The 17,835-nt window shown below is 37.4% G+C and overlaps 1 protein-coding gene across 3 annotated transcripts in view; it reads right to left on the bottom strand.

Moving 5' to 3' along the window:
• STIL (STIL centriolar assembly protein) overlaps positions 1-17,835 on the bottom strand; it is a 68,528-nt gene that overhangs the window by 43,224 nt on the left and 7,469 nt on the right. For all 3 annotated transcript variants that reach the window (XM_057310658.1, XM_026498158.4, XM_048220558.2), the window contains exons 4-10: positions 17,535-17,647; positions 17,024-17,211; positions 15,594-15,841; positions 12,292-12,375; positions 10,972-11,058; positions 5,133-5,283; positions 3,266-3,375 (exon numbers count right to left, since the gene is read on the bottom strand). In XM_057310658.1, the coding sequence (XP_057166641.1) occupies positions 3,266-3,375; positions 5,133-5,283; positions 10,972-11,058; positions 12,292-12,375; positions 15,594-15,841; positions 17,024-17,211; positions 17,535-17,647 (981 nt within the window). The remainder of the gene's footprint in view (positions 1-3,265; positions 3,376-5,132; positions 5,284-10,971; positions 11,059-12,291; positions 12,376-15,593; positions 15,842-17,023; positions 17,212-17,534; positions 17,648-17,835) is intronic.

The raw sequence follows: 17,835 nt of genomic DNA, 5'->3' as shown, positions 1-17,835 counted from the left end.
GGCAAGGAATTAATATTTTTTAAATACTTTATTTATTTATTTGAGAGAGAGGGAGAGAGCACAAGCAGGGGGATAAGAAGAGGGAGAGGGAGCAGCAGACTCCCCAGTGAGCAGGGAACCCAACTCAGGGCTTGATCCCAGGACCCTGGGATCATGACCTGAGTCAAAGGCAGACACTTAACCAACTGAGCCATCCAGGAGTCCCAGGAATTAATATTTGCTACATGCTTACTTATGATAGCACAAACATATATACACACACACACATAAAATTTCTGACATTGAGCAGTAAAATTCATTTCTGAGCTCTTGTAGCAGTCAAGGCAAGAAGAAAAAACTTTATATTGTATAATTAGAACATCAGCTCTTTAGGTGAGACAAACATTTTATTAAAATCTAAAAATGACTAATCGTTATTAAAGCTTTGATCAGAGTTGAAAATTTGCAGTTATCAAAAATAATGTTAAAGAAATTATAAGTGTTTCTTTAATCCAACTTTTTCTTCCATAAATATTCAATAAAATTTTGAATAAAGACTTAAAAAGACAGTGAAGGTATTCCTGAAAAGCTAGAAGAATATAGTTTTCTGGTGACCTAAACTATATCAAGGATAACTTAAAATGACCAAAGATGGAGACAGTATACCTCAGTTATCTTTCTAATCCTCAGAACCTGTGACTATGTTTACTGCACTTGGTAAAAGGGAGTTTGCAGACGTGATTAAGTTAAGGATCTTGAGATGTGGAGATTATCCTAGATTATCCAGGTAGGCTCAATGTAATCACAAGGGCCTTTATAAAATGGAGGCAAAAAGGTCAGAGTTGGAGAAGATGTGAGGATAGAAGCAGAAGTCAGAAGCCAGCTTTGAGGACAGTGTGAGGGGCCACCAGAAAAGGAATGCACACGGCCTCCAGAAGCTGGAAAAGGGAATAAAATGGATTCTATACGAAAGCTTGCAGAAGGAACGCAGCCCTATCATCACTTTGATTTCAGCCTCACAGACCACTTCAGACTTCCGACGTCCAAAACTGGAAGACAATAAATTTGTATTGCTTGTAAGTCAACAGGTTTGTGGGAATTTGTCAGAGCAACACCAGAAACTAATACAGATTCAGTCATAATTCCCATTTTACAGATGGAATAATGATGTTTAGAGCCAGGACTTGAATGCAGATGTCTTATACCATAAACTGAGCTCACAACTATTATGTTGTGCCCTCTATAAACATATAGAGGTATAGTTGGCGTTTATTTTAAAATTGTATCATAGTTAATTTCCACCTATAGAATCAAGTGTTAAGGACAGATGAATGAATTCTATCAAAAGAAGTCAAGCCGGGGCGCCTGGGTGGCACAGCGGTTAGGTGTCTGCCTTCGGCTCAGGGCGTGATCCTGGCGTTATGGGATCGAGCCCCACATCAGGCTCCTCCACTATGAGCCTGCTTCTTCCTCTCCCACTCCCCCTGCTTGTGTTCCCTCTCTCGCTGGCTGTCTCTATCTCTGTCGAATAAATAAATAAAATCTTTAAAAAAAAAAAAAAAAGAAGAAGTCAAGCCATTTTCTCAATAACTGTAATGATCTACAATGAATCTTGTACCTCCTGTTTCTCATGCGAGATAACTAAACAGACAGTATTAAAGGTGCCCATAGACAGGTTAAGGTTATGGTCAAAAAGTTGAGAAAAGGACAAATTAACTACTAGGGCAAGTTAAAATAACAGTAGTTTTAGGGGCACCTGGCTGGCTCAGTTAGTACAGCATACATCTCTTGATCTCAGAGTCCTGAGTTCGAGCCCCAAGTTGGATGCAGAGTTTACTATAAAAACAATAGTTTCAGACCTACAGCATCAAAACCAGCACCCCAAAGTAACTTTTAAATGAGGTTATTAAATATTTGGCAAACTGGGGCGCCTGGGTGGCACAGCGGTTAAGCGTCTGCCTTCGGCTCAGGGCGTGATCCCAGCCTTATGGGATCGAGCCCCGCATCAGGCTCCTCAGCTATGAGCCTGCTTCTTCCTCTCCCACTCCCCCTGCTTGTGTTCCCTCTCTCGCTGGCTGTCTCTATCTCTGTCAAATAAATAAATAAAATCTTAAAAAAAAAAAAAAATATTTGGCAAACTATTAACTTCAATTAGTGGACCTCTACAATAATATGGAGAACATTCAACACTTCATCACTGTACTATAAATTCCATGAGGGAAGAAATCATGTCTGCAACTGTTTTTAATACCATCGTATCACCAGCCATTAGCACACTATCTGGCATGTAGTAGAATAAATGAGAAAGCTGGAATAGGGATCTGAAGGGTTAATTTTATGTGTCAACTTGGCTAGGCCATAGTAACCAGATATTTGGTCAATCATTATTCTAGATGTTTCTGTGAAGATATTTTTTGGGGGATGGGGGAAAGGGAGGGGAATGGGGCAGAGTGAGAGAGAAAGAGAATTTTAGGCAGACTCCATGCCTAGTGTGGAGCTTGATGTTGTGTTCATTCTCACAACCCTGAGACCAGGACCTGAGCCACAACTGCATGAGCCAATTCCATAAAACAAATCTTTCCCTTCCTCCCCCTTCCATCCTGCTGTTCCTGTTTCTCTGGAGAATGCTACTATAAAGGAATATCTTTTTTTACCAGAAAAGGTATATACAGACCCAAAGAGCCACAGCCATTATTTAATTAATCCCCAAGTGCTTTTTCTTTTTTTGGTAGAGAAGTTATATTTTACAGGAGTTTCTCTGATAGGCCCAGGTTTAAAACTATAAGGAAGAGAACAGAACAGAAGGCAAACTGAACAAAAACAAGATGTTTCTTCCTAAGCAAGATAATTTCCTGACACTTTCCCCCCATGTAATAAAGCAACTCAAATGACAACCATATTAAAGTTGTCACTTCATTAAAATTATCATCTAACGGGGTGCCTGGGTGGCTCAGTCAGTTAAGCATCTGCCTTCAGCTCAGGGCATGATCCCAGGGTCCTGGCATAGAGTCCCACACAGGGCTCCCTGCTCAGCAGAGAGTCTGCTTCTCCCTCTGCCTGCTGATCCCCCTGCTTGTGCTCTCTCTCTCTGACAAATAAAATCTTAAAAAAAAAAAAAAAAAATCATCCAACATCTGAGTATGAAGTAATGTATGTAAAGCAAGGACATCTTATGGTATCTAAGATAAACAATCAGTTTCAACAGATTAGGGAGTTACTTTATTATCGATCAAAAACTAGTGAATATAATTTAAAAAGTATACATGATAACATAAACATCTCTTACCTTTTAATTGAAAGATTCTTGGAAACCTTGTTGAAAAACTCTGTTTCTGCATTTTGGCTTTCAGCAGTCAGTTCAAAATGGATTGAATTCTTGTCAGAAGGTTCAACATTCTGAAATGAAGTAGGTTGTACTTTGAGAGCTGACTTAAATAAAAACACACGAGAATTCTATTTAGATGAAAAGTAGCTCAGAAACACTGGGAGGAGGGAGACATTTCCATTGCTGTAACTTTTTTTTAAATCATTTTTAAAATTGAGATATAAATGACACATCTCATTACATTAGTTTCAGGTATGCAACATAATGATTCAATGTTTGTATATACTGCAAAATGCTCACCACAATAAGTCTAGTTAACATCCATCACCACACAGAGTTATAATTCTTTCTCCTTGTGTTGAGAACTGTTAAGATCTACTGTCTTAGCAACTCTCGAAGATATTATGGTCACCATGCTATACATTACATCCTCATGTCTTATTTTATACCTTTTGACTCCCTCCACCCATCCTGCCCACCCCCAACCCTCCACCAATCTGTTTTCTGTATCTATGAGTTCAGTTTGATTGGGTTTTTTAGATTTCACCCATAAGTAAGATCATGTGGTGTTTGGCCTTCTCTGACTTCTTTCACTTAGCATAAGGCCCTCAAGGTTCATCCATGTTGTTACAAATGACAGGATTTCTTCTTTTTTATGACTAACATTCCACTGTGTGTGTGTGTGTGTGTGTGTGTATACTCACACACATACATACCATATTTTCTTTATCCATTCACCCATCAAAGGATACTTAGGTTGCTTCCATGTCTTGGCTATTGTAAACAGTGCTGCAGTCAACACGGGGGTACAAATATCTTTTCAAGTCTGTGCTTGAATTGTGTTTGCATTTCCTTTGGATAAATATCCAGAAGTGGAATTGCTCAAACATATGTTAGTTCTGTTTTTATGTAACCTTTTTAAAACTGTCCCATTTCCCTGCTACATAAATGAAAGTGAAAACTTAATTACCTGTATTATGTAACTCACTCAATAACCAGGGATTCAGTGAAAATAATAACTGTGAACTGAGGATGTGATCTAAAGAATAAGTGATATATGTCTCTAGAATGGAAATAAATTATTAGACCTCAATTAAGATAATTATATTTATAATTAAAATACAGAATTTTTAAAAAAACTTTTATTTCTTTAAGTAAGCTCTACATGCAACATGGGGCTTGAGCTTAGGACCCCGAGATCAAGAGTCACACACTCTTCCAAATGAGCCAGCCAGGCACCTTGAGAATTTTTTTATTATTAGTCTGAGACATAGGACAATTAATCATTTTACTAAAAAGTAGTCTTTGAATGTTTATACATAATGACACTTACGGTTTCAAATACCTACTTTTTCTGCGACTATCACCTGTGTATTTTTATGCGTTTTATGAGATATAGCAACAATCTATTCTGATTCCTAGGATTACACATGAACACTGACTTTCAAATGTGAGAAACCATTTGTTATATCCACACATTTAAAAAATAACAGGGCAAACAAAACACTAAGATCACAAATTAACTCTCAATAACATAAAATGATACAAACATATAAATTCTTAAAACTCTTCAAAGGCTTTAGAACAACATGGGTAATTTATTCCGTGGAAAAGCTCTGATCCTGTATTATAATTTGGTTCTGGAGACAGGATCTAAAATTTACAAAATGACATTAACCACAAATGAGTATTGTTAATACTCAGTAATAATTATAAACAAAACCTAATAGTTTGAGTTACTGTTTTAAAGGGTAAAGACCACTGGGTTTAAACTGCCAACACGTAACCTTAAACAGTCATTAATGTGCTAGGTAATCAAATCACTTACTTTGAAAAGATGTAAGGTTTCCTTGCTGGTTAGTAGCTGGAACTGAAGGTCAGATGACCTGCCATCACAGGGGAGGCATTCATAAAATTCAGGATCCTTATGTGTCACAGAATAGAGAACTATAATGAAATTTCCAGATTCTGAAAAAACCCTGGACAAAAAAATGCCATTTAATTAAAATTTACTGAGGATAGTAAGAGTATATTCTAACACCTCTACATAAATCTCTCAACCTAGTTAATAAACTATCTAAGCAGTCTAATTTTGGGAAGAAAACTAGGGAGCATGATGCCTGGGTGGCTCAGTCGGTTAAGCATCTGACTTTGGCTCAGGTGGTGATCTCAAGGTCCTGGGATCAGGTCTGCGTCGAGCTCCATGCTTGGTAGGGGGTTGCTTATCCCTCTCCTTCTGCTCCCTACTCCCCCAATGCACTCTGTCTCTCTCTCTCAAATAAAAAAATTAAATCTTAAAAAAAAAGAAAAAACTAGGGAGCAAATATGCTTAATTTTTAGTGTTACTGATTTTTAATTTTTAAAATACATTTTATTATGAAATACATATTCCTGGTAAAAACTTCAAACAAAACAGGGATATATAAAACAAATGAAAACCACCCCACTCTCTGGTTTAGTGTATATAATTCCATAATTTTCTCCTCAGCATACAAAAACATTTTTTTTTAAGATTTTATTTATTCATTTGACAGAGACAGAGACGGCCAGCGAGAGAGAGAACACAAGCAGGGGGAGTGGGAGAGGAAGAAGCAGGCTCCCAGCGGAGAAGCCTGACGTGGGGCTCGATCCCAGAACACCAGGATCACGCCCTGAGCCGAAGGCAGATGCTTAACGACTGAGCCACCCAGGCGCCCCTACAAAAATATTTTATACAATCTAACAAAAATGGGGCCATACCATACATACTACAGTTGACCCTTGAACAACATGGGTTTGAACTGTGCAAGTCCACTTACACATGAATTTTTGTCAATAAATACAACACAGTACTATAAGTGTATTTACTCTTCCTTATGATTTTAATAACACTTTTTTCTCCAGCTTGCTTTATTGAAGAATACTTGTAATATTGTGAGAATATTTAAAGTATATAATACATATAACATACAAAATATGTGTTAACTAACCAGGTTATCTATAAGGCTTCTGGTCAACGGCAGGCTATTAGTATAAGTTTTTGGGGAATCAAGTTATATGCAGTTGTTTTTTTTTAAGTAAATGCTACGCCCAATGTGGGGCTTGAACGTATGACCCAGAGATCCCGACTGAGCCAGACAGGCACCGCTACATGCAGATTTCTGACTGAGCACCACACCACCTGCATTGTTCAAAGGTCAACTGTATTAGTAATTGCTATTTTTTATTTGACTGTCTTGGATTTCTTCCCATGTCCCTATTCTATATTATACTTCAGATCTCTTTATTCTTTTTTAGTGACTACCCAGTATTACAATTTAAAGATGTGCCGTTATTCACCCAGACTTCTAAAAGTGGGCATTTTAATAATTTACAATATTTCACTATTATAAGCATGGATAAACATTCATTTTATTATTCAATGAGTGGCTCAACAAATATTTGTCAAGTCATCAAGAATCCTTAAAACACATACTAAAACCAACTACAGATATCCCCTTTCCAAAAGTTCACATTAGGCCACTTCAGTTTTACAGAAGACCTATGTTAGAATCTGTTTTCACTACCTGAAAGAAATCCAAAGAGAATTTTTGCTTTTACAAAAAAAGGCAAAATCGAAAATAACGTTCAGCATTTGTGTTGCAAGAGCCATTATAGAGGTAGCAAGCACCAAAAGCTAGAGTAGCTCTGCCAGGCTCCTTCCTCAGGAACTACACTCAGCATCTCAGCATCAAGCAGCCATAGCTTTGAGTACTCACATGTCTGTGAGTATTGTGTTTCGTCTCAACTGATTTTGTGCGTCTATTAGCAAGACATGTCCTAAGGTATCAGAAAAGCCTAAGAGAGATTATTTTCTCAGTTTGGGACTACTCAAAAATTTTTCCATATAAATTAATGGTAGTTGCTCCTTTGCTTTATGTCATTTTGGCTTACAAAAGGTTTCATAGGAGCGCCTGCTCTTTCAGATGGGAAGGAGGGAAACTGTATTTAAAAATACTTTAAGAAAAAAAATTTTTTTTAATAAATAAAGGAGCATCTGGGTGGCTCAGTCGATTGAGCATCTGACTCTTGATTTCAGTTCAGGTTGTGATCTTGGGATTGTGAGATGGGGCCCTGCTTTGGGCTCAGGGCTCAGCATGGAGCCTGCTTGAGATTCTCTCTCTCCCTCTCCCTCTGCCCCTCCCCCAACACATGTGTGTGCATGTACTCTCTCTCTAATAAACAAGTAAAATCTTAACATAAATAAATAAAAATACTTTTAGTAGTTGTCTTTCCTTTGTAAAACACTGAATGAAAAATAATTGGGGGATACATTACACCATTAATAAAACAAAGCAGTGAGTGCTGTGGAGGCAGAATGCCTATTCTGCTCAATTCCTCTCTCTTGGGTCAGACAAGACCACTGTTCAGAATGTTGTAAAGTACCAACCTAAGCTATGCTAAGCAGTGCTGACTTCTCTCTTGTTCAAAGAGCTGCAGTAATTAAAGAGCTCAGGTATCAGAGAAATTGCCTAATGCTTCAGACTGAACATAGACTAACAGAGAGAGCTTCATAACCAATTTTACCTAGCTTTTACTGCCAAGAGGTAGTTAAAAGTAAGACCAGTCACTGATAATAAAACTTTGTACAATATGCTAAAATGAATATTTGTTTTATTGCAAATAAAACTATCTTGAAAAGTTGAAACAAAATGTAAAAAGGAGAACTGCAAAAAGCACCTGAAGAAAACACAAGAGATTTTTTATTTCAATAAATACTCCTAGAGCGGGCAATTCCTTTCTAAGACTGAAAAAGAAGACTGATAAATCTGACTTAAAAGTTAAGTCTGGGGGGCGCCTGGGTGGCACAGCGGGTAAGCGTCTGCCTTTGGCTCAGGGCGTGATCCCGGCGTTCTGGGATCGAGCCCCACATCAGGCTCTTCCACCATGAGCCTGCTTCTTCCTCTCCCACTCCCCCTGCTTGTGTTCCCTCTCTCGCTGGCTGTCTCTATCTCTGTCGAATAAATAAATAAAATCTTTAAAAATAAAAAAATTAAAAGTTAAGTCTGGGAAAAATATCATTAATCAAAGTTAAATGAAGTGGCAATCTGGGGGAAAAAACCTTTGCACACATTTTTGTATTTATATAATCTTTGCCATACATACACACACGTTTTTTATAAATGTACATTTCTATGTTTTACATATTATATATGTATAGAGAGAGTGAGAAAGAAATAGAGCTCTTACAAAGCAATGTGAAAAAGATGCATAATCCAATAGAATGGCCAGAGACATGAATGCGAAGATCCCAGAAGAGGTTATAAGACATCAGAAAAGACCATTTTTCATCCATCAGATTTGTAAAGATCAAAAGTTACCTCTCTGAGGTTTGCTACTTTCCCGTTCCCTCCTTCCTCTCAGGCATACTGGCCTCCTTGGTGTCTCTTGAAGATGCAAGGGGATCTTTCACCCACAGTCTTTGCACTTAATGTATCCTCTGCCTGGTACGCTGCCACAGCTGGCCACATGGCTTCCTTCCTCACCTCAAGACTTTGCCTCCCTGACCACCCTATTTAAAATTTCAACTCTTTTCAGTAGATCATACGACTCTTGATCTCGGGGTTGTGAGTTCTACCCCCACACTGGGTGTAGAGATTACTTAAAAAAAAAAAAAAAAACAAACCTTGGGGCGCCTGGGTGGCTCAGTTGTTAAGCGCCTGCCTTCGGCTCAGGGCGTGATCCCAGCATTCTGGGATCGAGCCCCACATCAGGCTCCTCTGCTGGAAGCCTGCTTCTCCCTCTCCCATTCTCCCTGCTTGTGTTCCCTCTCTCGCTGGCTGTCTCTCTCTCTTTATCAAATAAATAAATAAAATCTTTAAAAAATAATAATAATAAATAAATAAAATAAATAACCTTAAAAAATAAAATTTCAACTCTTTACCTATCATTACCATCCAGACACACAATATCTACCTTCCCTGCTTATTTTTCTCCACAGCATTCATCATCTTATAAAATACTACTCATTTTACTTATTCTGTTTACTGCCTGTCTCTGCAGGGTCTTTGTTTACTGCTTATCCCCAATATCATGAACAGTGCTTGGTACACAGTAGTGCTCAATAAATATTTGTTCCACAGTGTTAGTGAGGGGATAGAGAAAACAGGCACTCTCAATGTTGGAATGATTATAAACTGGCAGTCTTTGACGGGCAATGTCTACAAAAATTTAAAATTACAAAAGAAAAAAACATTTTTTAATTACATACTCTTTGATATGCAAAACCACTTTTAGGAATTTATTCTACAAATATACTAGTATATATACATATGCGTCTGTATACAAAGATAAACACAAAATTGTCTGCAAAGGCAAAAGGACTAGTTTTTAAAATATAATACATATTCTTTCCTTTTTTTTTTTTTTAAGATTTTATTTGTTTACTTGTCAGAGAGATAGAGAAAGAAAGCATAAGCAGGGTGAGTGGCAGGCAGAGGGAGAAGCAGGCTCCCCGCTGAGCAAGGAGCCCCTTAGGCAGACGCCACCCAGGCATCCCAATACATATTACTTTCTATCCAACTGTCAAAAATGTGACTAAATTTGTATGTGCCAAGATGTAATGATCTCTAAGGTATAATGATAGAGAAAAAAAGCAACATACAGAAAAGAACAGTATGCTCCTATTTGTGATAGGAGAGGATGATAGTTTGTCCACACATCGATATTTTAGTAAAGAAGCCCAAGATACTATTTAACATTTAATAGTAAATGTCCCTAGGGATAGGGTCTGGCTGGGGATACGGGGTAGAAGAGAAACTTATTTTTTTATTATATATCTTTACATATGTTTGATTTATTGCCATGGACTTGTGCTGCCTTTCCAACAAAGTTTTTTTAAAAAGTGTATTATAGGAGCACCTGGGTGGCTTAGTTAGTTGGGCATCTGCCTTTGGCTCAGGTCATGATCCCAGGGTCCTGGGATTGAGTCCTGCATCAGGCTCCCTGCTAGGCAGGGGGCCTGCTTCTCCCTCTCCCTCTGCCTGCCTCTCCCCCTGCTTGTGGGTGCATGCTCGGCTCTCTCTCTCTCTGTCAAGTAAATAAGATCTAAATTAAAAAAAAAGTGTATTATAGCTACCGAAGGTAGACACAACAGACCTGGAAATTTTAAGAGATGAAAAAGCTAAGAGGGGAGTGGTGGTATCACATACAAAATAACAAAATTAAATGAGGAGTTGAGGTTAGAAAGTTTCTTTGCTAGTTCCAATGCTTGTGCTTCAGTTCCAGAAAGAAAACTAAATATCTCAAATATTTCTTACAGTACTAGTATTAGCACTGTGTAACTTAATAAAACATGCATAAGGCAACACATTTTCAATCACTTCACTGAAAATCAATCTCTTTGTTTATAAAATAGGATGCCTCAGTAGATGACCTCTAGGTTTTTCCCCCCACACCTAAAAAGTGTATCTTCTGTGTTATAGTACTATGGCTAGGCAAGTGAATTCCTTCACATGTGCAAATACACTGCAACCACACCTTTTTAATCCGGTTTTATTCCCATTTAATGTAAGATTTGTTTTTCTTACTGTGCATATTCTTCTGGTCTGAAAGTATTATAAAAGGTTAAGGCACTGCATGAATTTTAAACAAGACCAATAAAACACGAACAGGGAGAAGATCAAAATAAAATACAAAATATCACTTGCCTTTCTTGAATAGAAGAACTGAACATATATCGTAAGCAGCAAGCCCATACCTGAGGACTATAGATATGTATAATTCCAGATAGCCAACTAAAAGAAAAAATACAAATTAAAAGCTATAGTCACTTACAAATTAATCCTTAAGGAGCTTTAGATTACATCCTTCTCAAAGTAATATAGCAGAGATTCTTGGTATTCACCAGCAATACATTAAACAGCTCATAAATAAGAAATCTATGAACACTAGACCATGCTAATAATTACAAGGAATATAGATATATAGAGACAGAGCTTTCTCTCTGCCCTCTTCACCTGAGAGGACAAGAAAATGGTGGGAGACAAAATGGTTAACAACAGAGATAAAAGCAGGAATCAATTAGAATCAACTGGCCTGGACTAGGAAGAATGGGCTAAATTAGGGGAGAATGCTAACGCAGCCTAAAACTATAGAGTTATTGAGAGGATTAAATGCTGTAACATATATATGTAGCCCCAAACACCCAAGGCTCTTAATAGGCATTCACTTGGTATAACCCGTAGCCGATATCAGGACCATAGGAAACAGACTGTAAGATTTTGTGCCATGCAGAACATTTGTGCGTTCTCATTGTTTAACCGCACGTACCACCAGTCCCCTCCCTTCTATTATCCAAACTCTTCAAGGTCCAGCTCAAGTTTGCTTTCTTTAAGGAAATGTCCCCTATCATCCCTCTAATGAATACTAATAACGCTGTCTATATTGCTCATTTCATAATAAATCACATACTTATTATTTTTCTATTTGTGAATATACATATATTTTTATTGCCTCACCTTGATTATAAATTCCTTGGAGAACTTTAAATTGCAACACATATGCATAGGGTAAGCACTCAATAAATACTCAAAGAACATAAATTTCTGACTGAATAATCTGTCTAAATGTCATTAACCACAAACTCTAAAGAGAAAGCCATTAACACCAAAGGGAATTACTGTAAAACTGCCTGGCAGTGTAAAGTGTTATTCTGAGCCCTGTGTTCTTCAAGGTGCTTTAAGGACAGGGGGTACTGATGAAGGTTAAAGAAACAGGGCTCTAAGGTTTCAACTTCAACCAGAAGAATTCAACTTTATATTTATTGGAGTTCTTCCTAAGATTGGACAAAATCTGGTTTTAAATGATTCTGCTATGAAAATAAGAAAGTGAATCACTGGCCTTTGTGGCTTTATAAGGTGATCTAAGTATTAAGTATATATTCATAGTACAACTAATTAACATGCTTACTATATACATTCGAATACATATGTGGCTGAAAAGGTTTTCATATATAATACAATACTTACATTCCCACTAATGGTAGAGAACAAACCTTGGGATCTGACTCCAGCAAAAGTAACAATTTGCGTGTTTCATCCATGGTAAGATATCTAAACAGAAAACGTTCATGTAAAAAACAATTAGAAGTATGTACTTTTTACCTAAAAGATATAATCTGAGAGCTTGAATAAGCATATCTGAGGCAGGAAAGATGATTCAAATGAATGTTCTCGCTCTCTCTCTCTCTCTCTCTCACACACACACACAAACACACACAAATAGTTCAAAATGTACAAAAAGAATCCCAAAAGAGGAAGAGATTGAAGAGATTTAATATCTTAAAATTTCTATTAAAATGGCCATTGAAGATCACAAACCTTTTTAAAAAGTTTTGCTCTAAAAGTATCCACTTATTTTAATCAGGAATGTTAAAATCAAGGCTGACTATTTGAGATTCAAATAGGTTTCCCAGGGAGAAGTGAATTTCCTGTTACTAGAAGTGCTCAAGCATCCAGGTGACTTGATAAGACTGCAACAGATGTGACTTCTCACTAATGAAGCTGAATTATGTGAAGTATATTCAATCTTCCACGCACTATATTCCTCCAACCACTATCAAAGAACGTTGGAACCATTATAATAGACCCCCAAATTCACTTTTTCTTAAAAGGACATTATCCCACATTTAAACTTTGTTATTAGATTTATTATTGACCATTAAGTTTTTAAGTTTATTTTTTTAAGTAATCTCTAGCCCCAGTGGGGGGCTTGAACTCAAAAACCCAAGATCAAGAGTCACATGCTCCATTGACTAAGCCAGCCAGGTGCCCCTATTATTGACAGTAAGTTTTAAGAATATGAATAACTATAGAATTGTCAAGAGTTGCAGTGCCTGGATGGCTCAATCAGTTAAGTGTCGGACTCTTAATGTCATGTCAGGTCATGATCTTAAGGCTGTGAGACTGAGCCCCACATCGGGCTCCGCACTAGGCATGGAGCCTGCTTAAGATTCTCTCCCTCCCTCTCCCTCTGCCCCTCATACTCCCACCCCCCCAACTGCTATGCTCTCACTCTCTCTCTCTCTCAAAAAAAAAAGAAAAAGAAAGAGTTAATTTCATCATTATGGCTTTAAAACACAAAAATAAAAATGATGCTATTAGTGATATAAAGTCTTAATAGTTCCCCTGAGGATACATTTTATTGCTATAATAACCCTAAAACACAAAGATAATGAATTTATCAGGCCACATGACAAGATGATTAAGCCCGAGTTGGCAGGGAGATTTATGGATCAATAATGATACTTGGGGCCGCCTGGCTGGCTCAGCTGACAGAACGTGCAATTCTTGATCTCAAGGTTGTGGGTTCAAGCCCATGTTCGGTGTAGAGATTACTTAAAAATAATACCTTAGGGAAAAAAAAAATGACACTTGGGGCACCTGGCTGGCTCAGTCAGAAGAGCACTTGACTCTTGATCTCAAAATTGAGATAGAGTTCCACATTGGGTGTAGAGATTACTTAAGATAAAAAAAAAAAAAAAAAACTTTAAAAAAAAATGACACTTACACCTGCTCTGAAAGCTCTTTTGCCTTGACCATCTGATAAATTCCTATTCTTTAAAAGAACTAGCTCAGGCTTTCCATGATTTTCCCAGGCAATTTGGACACACCTTCTTGCTTTCCCTGCACTGTATAAAACCCCCATTATATTTATCTGCATCATGTTTAGGCATTAATATACTTAACAGACAATAAATATGGTTTTTATCTATTTAATTTCAGTGTCTAACACAATACCTATTCTATAATGGATCCTAAAAAATATCAGGGTAAATAAATGAAAGGAAAAGGAAAAATGGTCAAAGAAAAGGACAGATGTCACAACTTAAATAATTCTAGAGAAGAAGGAGCAAGGAAAATAGGTAATTAAATAGAATATTGAACATGCTGGGTTACTACTAGTATGCCAAGGGTCACAGAAGGAAAATTCAAAGAAAGATAAATTCATGCTTACTAGTAGATGGGCATGGGTACTAAGAAAAACTAATTTTTTGGTTAATTTTAACAAAAATTCCCATGTCCCAACTGAGAAGCACTTATTACTCTTAGAGACTTAAATGTTTCACTTAATTCAAACTCTTGATCACTATGACCTTTGACCATACCATGATATTAGAACACACACTTTTTCCTTTGTACCATTCCAACCAGAAAGTTGTTCCAGTCAGCATGTGGGACTCAAAAATAGGACTTCTCTAGCTATTCCAGGGACCCTCTGAAAAGAAAACCCTCTCTTTTTCTTTTCCTCTTTTGAAGTGGCATTTTTGGAGGACTATACTTGCAGTCGAGTGTATCTTGGCAAACATTTTCAGCTCTAGAGACCTAACAGGAACTAGGGTGGAGTCAGTGGGAAAGGAAGCCAGAAGTGAATTGCTTAGACTTTAAAGCAGAGGGTGCTTACATTGTCTAACCTAGCTCAGTAGACAATAGATAAAGAAAGTGTATGAGGATTCAGGGAAGCAGCCCTGCTGAGGGTCAGAAAGCATGCGATTTGGCTTACATTTCCTAAGAAACTAAGTGGTGACAGAAAGCTGGAGAGGATGCTGCTCCAGCTATGTGGGGAAACTCCACCCTCAAGTGGTTGACTATTTGGTAAGCAAGAATACTACAAATTTTTATTTAGCTATCTCCTTTCTCTCTCTGCAGTGCTCATTATTCACAATTAAAACTGCAAGTAATAAAAAAATTTTTCAGCCTCTGTTAGGCTCATAGATTATAGTCCAAAAAAAAAAAAAAAGACAACGACCCAAACCTAGGCAAAATACAAAGGGCAAAATGACATAGAGGATAATGTCTCTTAATTTCAAATCATAAAATACAACCAATTTTTAATATAAATTTTATTTTATTTATTTTTAAAGATTTTATTTATTTATTCGACAGAGACAGAGACAGCCAGCGAGAGAGGGAACACAAGCAGGGGGAGTGGGAGAGGAAGAAGCAGGCTCATAGTGGAGGAGCCTGATGTGGGGCTCGATCCCAGAACGCCGGGATCACGCCCTGAGCCGAAGGCAGACGCTTAACCGCTGTGCCACCCAGGTGCCCCTTATTATAAATTTTACCATTAATTTTTCTTGGGATGATAGGGACAACTCTGAACTATATTCAGCAAAATTTAACAACTTCATTTTTTACTTTCCTTGGTTATTTATCTAGCCACCACAGATCTCTGGCATACAAACTGAATGCACAAATATTTCATATGATGTGGATACCATGAAAATATACTAATGTAACCAATATTTAAAATTAATTTATCTCTTACTTACCCATATTTATAGGTACCTTGAACTTGAGAAATATTCAGATTACTACTTAAGTTCCTTGCCAGAGCTGTTGGAATAATGGGGATGGGCTTCACAGGTGTGCACTTAAAGGTATTTGCCAGAGTTACTGCTGCCCAATGCAAATCCAAATCCACAATGTCTGAACTTTCCCTGGAAGTGATATGAGCTCTTAGGGAAAGCAGTTTACCACAATCCAAGGAATCTTTGCTACACACATGGTGCTGCAGAGCCTGAGGAATCAATATTATATAATTATTTTAAAACTTTGAAATCTGTCCATGTCTCTAAACGTTTTGCTTCATACTGACATACCTTGATCTGACAAAATTAAACAATTTGATTTGTAACATTTCAATTCTCTCATTTCTTCCATGTGACCAAAAGGTTACATGAATAACTATGTCAAAGCGAGTAAGATTTACTGTACCAAGCTCTGTTACATATTGCCACCTTAGATGTCCCAGCAGCATTTCAAATTGTTATTAAAGAATGTTATTTCCAATAAACATTTATCACATGAAAAAAAACAGATGTAAACTAACTCCAACTCAACTAAGAAAATCTAAAGTCCTGGGGTGCCTGAGTGGCTCAGTCATTAAGCATCTGCCTTTGGCTCAGGTCATGATCCCAGTGTTCTGGGATCGAGCCCCGCATCAGGCTCCCTGCTCGGCAGGAAGTCTGCTTCTCCCTCTACCACTCCCCCTGCTTGTGTTCCCTCTCTCTCTGCCTCTCTCTCTGTCAAATAAATAAATAAAATCTTAAAAAAAAAAAAAAAGAAAGAAAGAAAATCTAAAATCCATTCTTAATTATTTTCTTATTAACACAAATCGTCAAGTCAGTTCTTCCTGCATAGTTGCTCAGGCCCACTGTGTCCTTCCTAGCCATTCTGCCACCACTCTACTCCACGCTAATACACCTTCTCTAAAACCCACCTGACTACTGACTTGGCCTACCAACTCTCTCTGACTTCAGTCAGGCTGCCCTATTAGATTACCTATCCTTGATTTAATAGTATTTCCTCTTTTCAGAAACTTTCAATGACTCTAAGCCCATATGACAAAGTTCAAATGCCTTAGCCTGGCAGACAAAGATCTCTACAATCTGGCCAAACTAATGGTCCAGTCTGATTGCCCACAAAAAGCAGCAAAAATCTACACCCTTAATATCACCCTGAGGACATCCTGCACTTTGTTATCTTGGTCATACTGCCTCCCCTTCTGGAATGCTATCCATATTACCTCCCTAGAATCTCTGCCTTCAGAAACCACATTCAATTGTATTTTAGCAACAATCATTCAATCAGAAATTATTATGAATACTTGTTAAATATGGGTTCATTGAAATACAACATAGTACACATAACGTGATTCTTGTGTTCAATTAAGAATAATCAAGTTATCAATAAATCTCACCTTAAAAGCTGAACTGAAGTCATCTGCGTCATGAACTATTATTTCTTTTGAACAAACTCCATGAGTATGAATTTTGCATGGAATCACGAAGTCCCCAGGAAGAGAAGCCGTAGGGGTTCTTTCTAAGCATTCAGGTACTTCTCTACCAGGATCAAAACGATCTATTGTCAATGTCATACTTTCTTCATCTGAAGAACAAAAATAGCAGTTATTATATAGCATGACAAAAATTTGAAATCAATCAAGCAAGCCTACAATTATAGCAAAGCATTTTGTTCATACTAAGTATGAACACTAAGAGTACACTAAGCTCTTATTTTAAAAAATGGCTTGCATGTATATTCTTCCACCTGACCTGTGAAGTCTGTGAGGGGTAGTGTCAACTTTTACTTACCCTTATAACCTTGGTATATTGCAAAGAAAATTAACAGAAAGCACACTACAATAATTGGCTGAATTCAAAACATAAATTCTATTATAGTTATGAAAATATCTTTTTAAAGTATATTACCTTCATCTACTGTGACAGAACCAAGTAAAAAGCAAGGCAGGTTTTTTTTATTCTGCTTAGCATGACGACAAGCAAGTCGGAGGGTCTTTTCAGTTACCACAAGCTTTGGATTTCTGAAAAATAACAAAAGTCTTTCATGAATATGGTAGATCTGATATCCTAAAAACCCTCCTGCCATGAAATGCTGCCTAAAATATAACACACATCTTTTAACATGTACAGAAAAATCATTGTTGAGAAATTCTAGGGTCAAAGATGGGGAGGAGGTGGGGGTGGGTAGGAAGAGCTGCCTGGAAACCAG

The sequence above is a fragment of the Ursus arctos genome, unplaced genomic scaffold (assembly GCF_023065955.2).
Source record: "Ursus arctos isolate Adak ecotype North America unplaced genomic scaffold, UrsArc2.0 scaffold_12, whole genome shotgun sequence".
NCBI lineage: Eukaryota > Metazoa > Chordata > Mammalia > Carnivora > Ursidae > Ursus > Ursus arctos.
The sequence above is the reverse complement of the archived record's forward strand: the minus strand, read 5'-3'. Positions and strand labels throughout refer to the sequence as shown.